An 11,199-nucleotide genomic window follows, 5' to 3' on the forward strand; every position below is an offset into this window, starting at 1 on the left:
GTCTCTGGTGACTCAATACATATCGTATTGTGAGGTCTCTGGTGACTCAATACATATCGTATTGTGAGGTCCCTGGTGATTCAATACTTATCGTATTGTGAGGTCCCTGGTGACTCAATACATATCGTATTGTGAGGTCTCTGGTGACTCAATACATATCGTATTGTGAGGTCCCTGGTGACTCAATACATATCGTATTGTGAGGTCTCTGGTGACTCAATACATATCGTATTGTGAGGTCCCTGGTGACTCAATACATATCGTATTGTGAGGTCCCTGGTGACTCAATACATATCGTATTGTGAGGTCCCTGGTGACTCAATACATATTGTATTGTGAGGTCTCTGGTGACTCAATACATATCGTATTGTGAGGTCCCTGGTGACTCAATACATGTCGTATTGTGAGGTCCCTGGTGACTCAATACATATCGTATTGTGAGGTCCCTGGTGATTCAATACATATTGTATTGTGAGGTCCCTGGTGACTCAATACATATCGTATCGTGAGGTCTCTGGTGACTCAATACACATCGTATTGTGAGGTCCCTGGTGATTCAAAACATATCGTATTGTGAGGTCTCTGGTGACTCAATACATATCGTATTGTGAGGTCTCTGGTGACTCAATACATATCGTATTGTGAGGTCCCTGGTGATTCAATTCATATCGTATTGTGAGGTCCCTGGTGATTCAATACATATCGTATTGTGAGGTCCCTGGTGATTCAATTCATATCGTATTGTGAGGTCCCTGGTGAGTTCCCTGGTGATTTTCTTTCTTTCTGGTTTGTCAAACTTTATTCCCACAAACACATTTGTAGAATGCCCCACCCCTCTGGCTTTGAATGACAGCAGCGTGATCAATGAGCTGCCGGGTGTATTGCTCTGGAACTCCAGGATCACTTGAGCCCGCCTCTTCTCAGTGCCGTCCAGACGCACAAACCTGAAAACTGTCCTCCCAGAGTGGGACCTCCAGCATAGTGAGGAAGTGTGTGAACCGAGACAACCAGACTCTTGATGTGGTTGCCCTCACTGTGCAGTCTGAGCAGGCTAGACAGAGCCTCCACCTTGAAGCGGCTCCTCCAGGTCTCTGAGAGGTTCCTCTCCTCTTCTTCCTGAAGAAACTCCACCAGCTCACTAACCTCTGCAGTAGACGTGTGCACAGTGTGTGATGACGGGCAGACGGACAGTCTAGACACATAGCACACTCTGCCCATCACCAGCCTCAGCCTCTCTGTGACGTCCACTGCCCAAGTGTAGACCTTACCGTGAAATGCTGAATACCACAAGTGTAGACCTTACCGTGAAATGCAGAATACAACAAGTGTCGACCTTACAGTGAAATGCTGAATACCACAAGTGTAGACCTTACCGTGAAATGCTGAATACCACAAGTGTAGAGCTTACCGTGAAATGCAGAATACAACAAGTGTCGACCTTACCGTGAAATGCTGAATACCACAAGTGTAGACCTTACCGTGAAATGCTGAATACCACAAGTGTAGACCTTACCGTGAAATGCTGAATACCACAAGTGTAGACCTTACCGTGAAATGCAGAATATAACAAGTGTCGACCTTACCGTGAAATGCGGAATTCCACAAGTGTAGACTCTACCGTGAGATGCTTACTTACAAGCCCTTAACCAACAGTGCAGTTCAAGAAGAGTTTTAAGAAAATATTTACCAAATAAACTAAAGTAAACAATAATAAAAAGTAACACAATAAAATAATAATGAAGAGGCTATATACAGGTTTTTTATTTATTTTTTATTTCACCTTTATTTAACCAGGTAGGCTAGTTGAGAACAAGTTCTCATTTACAATTGCGACCTGGCCAAGATAAAGCAAAACAGTTCGACACATACGACGACACAGAGTTACACATGGAGTAAAACAAACATACAGTCAATAATACAGTATAAACAAGTCTATATACGATGTGAGCAAATGAGGTGAGCTAAGGGAGGTAAAGGCAAAAAAAAGGCCATGGTGGCAAAGTAAATACAATATAGCAAGTAAAACACTGGAATGGTAGATTTGCAATGGAAGAATGTGCAACGTAGAAATAAAAAATAATGGGGTGCAAAGGAGCAAAATAAATTAATTAAATACAGTAGGGAAAGAGGTAGTTGTTTGGGCTAAATTATAGGTGGGCTATGTACAGGTGCAGTAATCTGTGAGCTGCTCTGGGTACCGGTACCAAGTCAGTGTGCAGGGGTACAGGTCAGTTGAGGTAATTTGTACATGTAGGTAGGTACCTGCTTTATGAGGTACTACAAACCCATGGCAGGATTAGACAGATGGGTATACAAATTAACTTGGGTCTCAGCCCATGTGGGGGTGGAGGGGAACGAGGCAGTTGATGTACTGGGTAAACAAGCACTTAGTAGTGGGTATGTTGATTTTGTAGTTTCAATGAGAAAGGCAGAAGCAAAAGGTCTGATATGGACAGTGATGGTGCAGAGATGGCAGGAGCAGTGGAATAGAGATACTAAAGGGCAGGCATTTATTTCAAGTACAGAGTAAAGTCGGGGAGGGGAGGACGGCAGGAAGGGACAAGATTAAGGGCGGGACACAGCCAGTTCAATAAGAAATTAAATGTGATAGGGCAGGATCCAACAGGAAAGTGTGATTATTGTCAGGAAACAGAGACCGTGGAGCATGTATTGCTACAGTGTGGGTAGTATCAGAGGGAAAGAGAGGGGCATAGATCGAGTATGAAAGAGAAGGGGATACAGGAAATTAGTTTAAGGAGTATAATTGAGTAGTACGTCATTATATATAGTTATATAGTCTCAAATATTTTGATATCTTTTTTTAAGAGCAACGGGGGATGGCAGGTAGAATTTAGATACTCCTTGTCGCTAGCCCACACTCCAGTACAGTAGGTGGCGGTAATGCACCATAACGTTGGCTACCAACCGCTGATAAACCCCACCGAATAAGGAAGAAGACGAAGAAGAAGAGCGGTAGGAAGTGTTGACAAATATTACAGTTTTACGTCAACGGAGAGCGAATGTAAATCTTGTTTGCAATCAATGCTACTGTAGTCGTTGTACCTTAGCATAATTTGTCAGACTTCCAGAGTCATCTTTTAATTTAACATCATTATTTAATCGTACACATTTTTCAATTATGTGATGTCGTTTAAGTGAATCTAGCAGTCTAACTGTCATCCAAGTAGGACTAATGTTATCTCCCAGAGACATGGCGACTTAATTAATGACCCACCACACGTCTAGACACCTTTAAATTCGGTGACAGCACAACGTAAAATCAACGATGTCTCAATTTATGGATTCCGAAGAGAATACGCCATTGCTCAACGATGATTCTGGCAGGTGTGTTATAGCACAGACTAACGTTAAGTTATTATTCCATAAAGCTTTACTGTATGTGCTCAAAAAGTGTGTCACATTTGTCACTTGCCTCAATCATGTTGTTCTATCATTGTCGAGCTTATGTAGTTTGTCCTTTCCGTCTAGTGATGACTCCCAAAATGATGAATACAAGAGTAGATGGCGGTCAATTCGTGTAATGTACTTCACAATGTTTCTAAGCAGCGTTGGTAAGCACATTTGATACCATTTATTTTATCCTAGCCACATTGCCTACCTTTTTTAAAAGTGAATGACTGAAAGGATACCAGTAACTGCCTCGGGGAAAGTTGTTAGTCGTGGATGTGTGAGTCATAGATGTTAACCAAAGCCCTAAACTGTTAATGGTATGTGACATTTATTAGTCTGTGTTTATGCTGTGCAACATGTTTAACGATGGATATAGCCTAGGCTTCATGTATTTGTGACTTCCTCTAGGTTTCACTATTGTCATCACGTCAGTTTGGCCGTATCTGCAAAAGGTGAAGTTGACGTTGTTTTCCTGCTCTCGTCTTACAACTGTTTGGTTGAATATAAGAACCAACTAACTAACGTGTTCATACTCAATACCAGTAATGTCACTTTTAAGTCCAATTTTAGACCTGAAAAGGAGAAGTGTGAGAAAAAAAATAGCAAAGAAGAACCTCCCTGCTTTACTTAGAAATGCCAGAACACTGTATAAGCCATGTTTTTTTTGTTGGAAGTTGTGGGTATGCTATTTCACCCTCTCCCTTTTGAAATATAAACGTGAAGCTCTTGAAATAGCTCTCATGAAGCTCTCAAAACTGTGACAAAATAATAGTGCATGCAAAAAAAAAATAAGAGATAATGTCGCACATGGCATCACAATCTACAGCATGACTGACAGTGGTTCTCAAATCTACTCTATCTGCCCGTCTAGATCGATGACAGTGCCAATGCTAGCTTCCTGGGCTGGGTGGTGGCGGCCTACAGCCTGGGCCAGATGCTGGCGTCCCCCCTCTTTGGGCTCTGGTCCAATCACAGACCCAGGAGAGAACCGTTGGCCTGCTCTATTTTCATCAACGTCACAGCCAACATCTACTACTCCTACGTCTACCTACCCACATCACAGAACAAATACCACATGCTCATGTCTCGAGCTTTAGTCGGTTTTGGAGCAGGTGGGCTATGTCTCTGGTTTAGTCAGATGTAATACAGTATCACCAGTCGAAGTCAAGGGGCTCTTTCACTGCACACTTGTGCTTGCAGATTTTTCCTTTGGTTTTGTTGATTTTCTAAATCAGGGGTAGGCAATCCTGATCCCGGAGTGTCGCAGGCACCTCATATTTTTGATTTAGCCGACGTGGAAGACCGAGGTGTGTTTGAATTTTGGCAATCATTGAACTTATCAATTAGCTCAGTTGGGTCAGGTGTGGTGCCTAGTTGTAAACACAATTATTACATTTCACATTTTAGTCATTTAGCAGACGCTCTTATCCAGAGCGACTTACAGCAGTGACTGGATACATTTTCATATTTTTTTTGTTTGTTTGTTCTTTCTGTACTGGTCCCCTGTGGGAATCGAGCCCACAACCCTGGCGTTGCATGTGCCACGTTCTGTCAACTGAGCCACACGGGACCATGCAGTACCTGCGACACTCCAGGAACATTGCCATTTTTCTCCCATCTGTATTGTTGGAACAAATCTAATTTGGACGTGCCTATCTAATATTTGGTTGTTGGTCCTGTTTTCTTTTTGTGTTGTTGTTGCTTTTATAGGGAACGTAGCTGTTGTGAGGTCCTATGTTGCTGGAGCCACCTCACTGAAGGAGAGAAACAGTGCTATGGCTAACACAAGTGCCTGTCAGGCTCTGGGGTTCATTCTGGGTCCAGGTATGGTTGTTCTCCCTTTTCCCCATTACTCAGTCTCACAGTGAGAGTTGGCTGTCTTTCTACATTGGAGCACTGTTTGCTGACCTGGTACAAGTGCACATTGTCAGCATTAGGTATTAACTATACAAGTATGTTCGGTCACAATGAGCCTATTTCGCTATAAGGCTACGTGAATTGAGAGAGGTGTGAAGACTAGTCAACCTGATAGGGATTCAGCAGTTGATTAGCGAGTGTGACGATCTGCGGTAAAACTGAACTATGACGTAAGTGAGAATACAAGAAACAAACAAAAACGGAACCAATTTTGTTCAGTTTTGACATTGTACGACGCTAATCTCTAATCATCTCTGTACTAGCAACATAAATATTGTGTTGCAAACATTTAAAAAGGAAATGCAGCAAGGTAAAGGATTGATTGTGACGAATGCTGGGAATTGCCAGGGACCTCACGATACGATATTGTCACCATATTTTTTCGGGCGCCGATACGATATGTATAGCAATTCTCACGATTCGATACTGTGATTTTATTGAGATTTGATATTCCAAACATATTGCTCACCATATGTCTTGCTGCAGAGAGACGAGAGAGAGAGAGAGAGAGCCATGAGAATGCGTTTTTTGATCATTCATGGAAATAAAGTGGCTCCCTGTTTTAAAAAGAAGACGGATAACAAGCTATGAAGGAGAAATACTGGAGTTTTGGTGAAGCTACAGCCGACTGGCACAAAAATAATATTGCGATGTCGTCGATATGATAAATCATCAAATACAATATTCTGATATGTAACTCAACCCCCCCCCCCCCCAAACAGATCATTGTGTACAACGTGACATCATAGTGGAAAAAAGCTCATTAGACAGCAGCTAAGGTGTAATACATTTTAATTTGGTTTTTCAGCTCTCCAGGCCGGTTTGTCATTCATTGGTGAACAAGGTGTTAGCGTGAAGGTCATTGACCTACAGCTGAATATGTACACCGCCCCAGCTCTACTGGCTGCATTATTTGGCGTCATCAATATCCTGCTCGTCGTATTAGTGCTGAGGTGAGCGGTTACATTTTGACCTTTTGCTGACGTCTTGGATTTATCCAAATAACATCTTGTAGATTTACCATCTGTTCAAGTATATGTTCATCTGACGATGTTGACTTGGATAGTACCACGGGTCTCTTTACTGCCATGCTGGGAGCAGGCATGATTCACGATTTGAGGGGCGGCAGGGTAGCCTAGTGGTTAGAGCATTGATCAAATCCCCGAGCTGACAAGGTAAAAAAATGATGTCCGTCTACCCCAGAAGAAGCCAGTTAAACCCTGTTCCTCTAGGCTGTCATTGTAAATGAGAATTTGTTCTTAAACTGACTAGCCTAGTTAAATAATTAATAATTATTTCTGTTCAATAGGGAACACCAAGTTGACGACTATGGAAGACATATCAGAGCCATCAATTATGTGTCTGAAGGTACATACTTTGCCAAAAGGTTGAATAAATCGGAGCCTTGTCTGTTATGTAGTTGATACTACCTTGTATTTAACCAGTAACCGCTTGCCTTTTTTTTTTAAACCAGTTTGGAACATTTGAGTGGTTGTGGATAGATCAGGCATCTTTTTTGTTTCTGTAGCTGAAACAAGATAAAGTAGTATGTTTGCTTTGGCTTGTAAAGTTGTTGAGTGCCATGTCTTCACTCTTCTCTTACAGAAAGAATGGATGTCAGTCAGGAAACAGAAGGGAATATTGATCACGTTGCTGTTTTGACCTCCAATGTTCTATTTTTCATCATCATGTTCATTTTCGCTGTCTTCGAGACGTACGTACTGTTTTATAGTCGCCGTGCCAATAACGTAGTATCGTCGGCAATGCATAACAATAATATCAGTATTTGTTGAATGACTTGAAGCTCATTTAGAAACGCACGACTGTCGGAAGTCACAAGTAAAAACCGGTGCAAGTTGTATTTGCTAATTTTCATCCCATTGTTTTTTACAACACGCGTCATCTGTGGACGGGGTTTTCTACACTTTTGATTTTCAGCATAGCCACACCCCTATCTATGGACATGTTCTCTTGGACTAGGAAGGATGCAGTGCTCTACAACGGTATCATACTGTCCTGCGTCGGCTTTGAGTCCATCCTGGTGTTTCTACTTGTGAAGGTTCTCTCTCAAAGGTAAGCCGCTCAAATCTAATTTTATTGGTCACGCAAGTGTTTAGCAGATGTTATTGCGGGGTGTAGCGAAATGCTTGTGTTTATAGCTCCAACAGTGCAGTGATATCTAACAAGTAGTATATACCAATTTCACCACAATACACACAAATCCAAAGTAAAATAATGGAATTAAGAATATATAAATATTAGGATGAGCAATGTCGGAGCGGCATTGACTAAAATACTGTAGAACACTTCACTGTTCATTTCATAATAATGAAAACAATGACTGACTGTGAGGAGGGGGGGGGGACAAATGTTAATTTGTGAATGCCACTGTCAGGATATAGTATTGAGCGTTGACTGTGCGTTGAGTATGAAAGACGCTGTTGTCTTCCAGGATTGGTGATCGTCCTGTGCTCCTTGGAGGCTTGGCTATCATATTCTGTGGCTTCTTTGTCCTGCTCCCATGGGGGAACCGTTACCCTGCCATCCAGTGGGCAGGTATGGAATCGATGGCTTTTTGACCTGTCCCTTTACCTTTAGGTCGTTTAGCGTCAGTGATGTGACAATTTAGCAGTCTTCACAATTCTTATAGTTTTTTTGGGGGGGGGGGGGGTTCAAATTCAACTGTAAATACAGTATGTTAGCAGCATAGACTGAGCTATAGGACTGCAGGAATGAATACACCGGTAATGAGACCGTGTGCGTTATACTTACAGTGCCTTCTGAAAGTATTCATACCCCTTGACTTTTTGTTGTATTCATACCCCCACATTTTGTTGTTACAGCCTGAATTCAAAGTGGATTCAATTGTTTTGTTTTTCTCACATCTACACAACACAGTGACAAAGTGAAAACGTGTTTTTAGAAATGGTTGCTAATTTATTGAAAATTAAATACAGAAATATCTAATTTACGTAAGTATTCACACCCCTTAGTCAATACATGTTAGAATCACCTTTGGCAGCGATTACAGCTGTGAGTCTTTCTGGGTAAATCTGAGAGCTTTGCACACCTGGATTGTACAATATTTGCACAATATTATTAAAAAAGTCAATTTGGTGTTTGATCATTGATAGAAAGCAATTTTCAAGTCTTGCCATAGAGGCCACTCAAGAACATTCAATGACGCCTTGGTAATTAACTCCAGTGTATATTTGAAAGGTGAATTTGTCTCCCAGTGTCCGTTGGAAAGCAGAGTGAACTAGGTTTTCCTCTATGATTTTGCTTGTGCTTAGCGCTAGTCTGTTTCTTTTGATCATAAAAAAACGTCCTAGTCCTTGCTGATGACAAGCATACCCATAACATGATGCAGCCACCACCATGCTTGAAAATATGAAGAGTGGTACTCAGACTGTTTTAAAGTCACCATTGGCCTCATGGTGAAATCATGGTGAAATCCCTGCGCAGATTCCTTCCTCTCCGGCAACTGAGTTAGGAAGGACACCTGTGACTTGGTATATTAATACACCATCCAAAGTGTAATTTAATAATTTCATCATGCTCAAAGGGATATTCGATTTTTTTTCCCCATCTACCAATAGGTACCCTTCATTGCGAGGCATTGGAAAACCTCCTTGGTCTTTGTGGTTGAATCTGTGTTTGAAATTCACTGCTCGACTGAGGGACCTTACAGATAATTGTATGTGTGGGGTACAGAGATAAGGTAGTCATTAAAAAATAATGTTAAACACTATTTCACAGAGTGAGTCCATGCAACTTATTATGTGACTTGTTCAGCAGATTTTTACACCTGAATGATGTAGGCTTGCCGTAACAAAGGGGTTGAATACTTATTGATTCAAGACATTTCCACGTTTTAATATTTAACTAATTTGTAAAAATGCATAAAAACATGATTCCATTATGGGGTAAGTAAACCAGACGCACACAATCTCAATGTAATCCATTTTAAATTCAGGCTGTAACACAACAAAATGTGGGGAAAAAATCAAGGGGTGTGAATACTTTCTGAAGGCACTCTCTCTCAAAACAACAGACCTCAAGAATTACACTGTCATCCACGAGACGTTTGCCCCAAACCCGGCGTTTGCCCCAACTCCGGTCTCCAACAGCTCCTTCGAGCCGACAGGCTGCCCTGCTGAACAGACATGGTGCCAGTATACCCCCGCCATTCACCTGGCACAGTTCCTTACCGCCGACGTCCTCATTGGAGCGGGCTACCCGGCCTGCAACGTGATATCCTACACGCTCTACTCCAAAATCCTAGGGTCCAAGCCTCAGGTATGTTCACGTGTTCAGAACACAGCTTCACCGTTGACACGTATCTAATTCTAACGCCATCGTACTGAACCAATGAAAGGGGGCATTGAGAGATCTAAGACTCTGTTAGCATTTTTAGCATTCCAACTCATTCATCCACTGTGGCGGGAGTGTGTTCCGAATGACAGTACGACCATTGTCATGAATGGGGCTCTCATAGGCCATGTTTTCATTGGAATGAGAGCGGATTTTTGTAATGATCTTATTGCTTGTATGTACCCATACCTCCATTGTGACTCTCTGGACTCCCACTGCTTTGTGTTTTAATATTCTATGCCATGTTTTTCATAAAGGAATGAGAGGCTGGCACACAGGATATTGCTGCTGCCGGGTGCTTTATTCATGCAACATAATTAGGCGATGTTTAGACTTGGATTCAAATATTATGCTTGTTGAAGTGTTTAAATACTTATTCTGTGTATTAGAGTATTTTCAAATAATGTTCCCGAATCAACTACTTCTATTTGAAAGTACTGTATTTTCAAACAACTTCCTATAAATACTGTTTGATTATTTTTTGTAATAATTTTTTTTTAAATGCTTGTTTCCAAATACATTTAAAATACCCCCAGGACCAATCAGACCTGGGCTCGTATCCACAAAGCGTCTCAGAGTAGGAAATTGCACGTAAGTGCTGAGAATATAAATATTTATGTTAAAGGTTCAAAATAAAAGCTAGGCTTTACACCTCTTTAGTCATACGAGTCCTGACCTAGTTGACAGATGTTTTTAGGAGACCTCATGAGCTGTCCTAACCATTTAAGAGTTATCAGCAGGCGACTTGATAATAGAAAAATACAGTGAGTCAGTGGTTCCTGCGCCACATGGAATTTGTTTAGGAGTTGTTAAAAAGATTATTTAGATATTTCTATATGATCGATCCATAAATAATCCAGACCTACATGCAATTGTATGTATTGCTCTTTTGACAATGATTTCTCACAACGCCTAAAAAATGTAACATGTTGAGAGGTACTAATTTTTTTTTTCTAGCTTTCAAATAGGCACATTCATCTCCTCTCAACTGAAACTATTCTCTGGGTCCTTAGTGTACAAGCGAAAGTAGTGGAGGTTTTTTGTCAGTAAAGCTGATAGACTAAAGTTTATGTTTTGAGTCCATACCAATGCTTTAAATCACATTAAAAGACAGTTTTGTTCAGGTAAAAAAAAAAGGAAGTGTAATTCGAATTCCCCTTTAATTGCCCATCTGGCCCTTTTTATTGGCGCCTCTGGCAATTTAATTGAGAGGGTTTTGGGGAAAGGTTTTCTGTCAACCCACAAGACATCAACTGGCTACACACAGAGTGATGCATGAATACACACACACCACACGGACATAGGCAATATCTCTGGAAATGTATTGGTTGATATTGTGTTAGGTTTTGGTTTTTTTAAACCAATAGTGGCTAACCAGGGGTGGGATAATGTCAATGTTGCCTTGATTTAGCTAGTAACTGGGAGCTTGCGTTGTCCCGATACTTTCAGAATTGTTTGGCGAGCTAATCATAGGTGTGCTGTGAGCTACTGGGAGTT

The 11,199-nt window shown here is 41.3% G+C and overlaps 1 protein-coding gene across 3 annotated transcripts in view; it reads left to right on the forward strand.

The window, feature by feature from the left end:
- Positions 1-2,991: 2,991 nt before the first annotated feature.
- Positions 2,992-11,199, forward strand: part of LOC139404286 (major facilitator superfamily domain-containing protein 8-like) — an 11,224-nt gene continuing 3,016 nt past the window's right edge. The window contains exons 1-11 of one of the 3 annotated variants that reach the window (XM_071147205.1): positions 2,992-3,345; positions 3,472-3,572; positions 3,820-3,863; positions 4,283-4,523; positions 5,122-5,235; positions 6,137-6,281; positions 6,638-6,696; positions 6,934-7,042; positions 7,267-7,401; positions 7,781-7,884; positions 9,383-9,627. In XM_071147205.1, the coding sequence (XP_071003306.1) occupies positions 3,287-3,345; positions 3,472-3,572; positions 3,820-3,863; positions 4,283-4,523; positions 5,122-5,235; positions 6,137-6,281; positions 6,638-6,696; positions 6,934-7,042; positions 7,267-7,401; positions 7,781-7,884; positions 9,383-9,627 (1,356 nt within the window). In that variant the 5' untranslated portion in view covers positions 2,992-3,286. The remainder of the gene's footprint in view (positions 3,346-3,471; positions 3,573-3,819; positions 3,864-4,282; positions 4,524-5,121; positions 5,236-6,136; positions 6,282-6,637; positions 6,697-6,933; positions 7,043-7,266; positions 7,402-7,780; positions 7,885-9,382; positions 9,628-11,199) is intronic. The other 2 variants (XM_071147206.1, XM_071147207.1) reach the window with 2 other exon arrangements.

This window comes from Oncorhynchus clarkii, unplaced genomic scaffold (assembly GCF_045791955.1).
Source record: "Oncorhynchus clarkii lewisi isolate Uvic-CL-2024 unplaced genomic scaffold, UVic_Ocla_1.0 unplaced_contig_1341_pilon_pilon, whole genome shotgun sequence".
In the NCBI taxonomy this organism is placed as follows: Eukaryota; Metazoa; Chordata; class Actinopteri; order Salmoniformes; family Salmonidae; genus Oncorhynchus; species Oncorhynchus clarkii.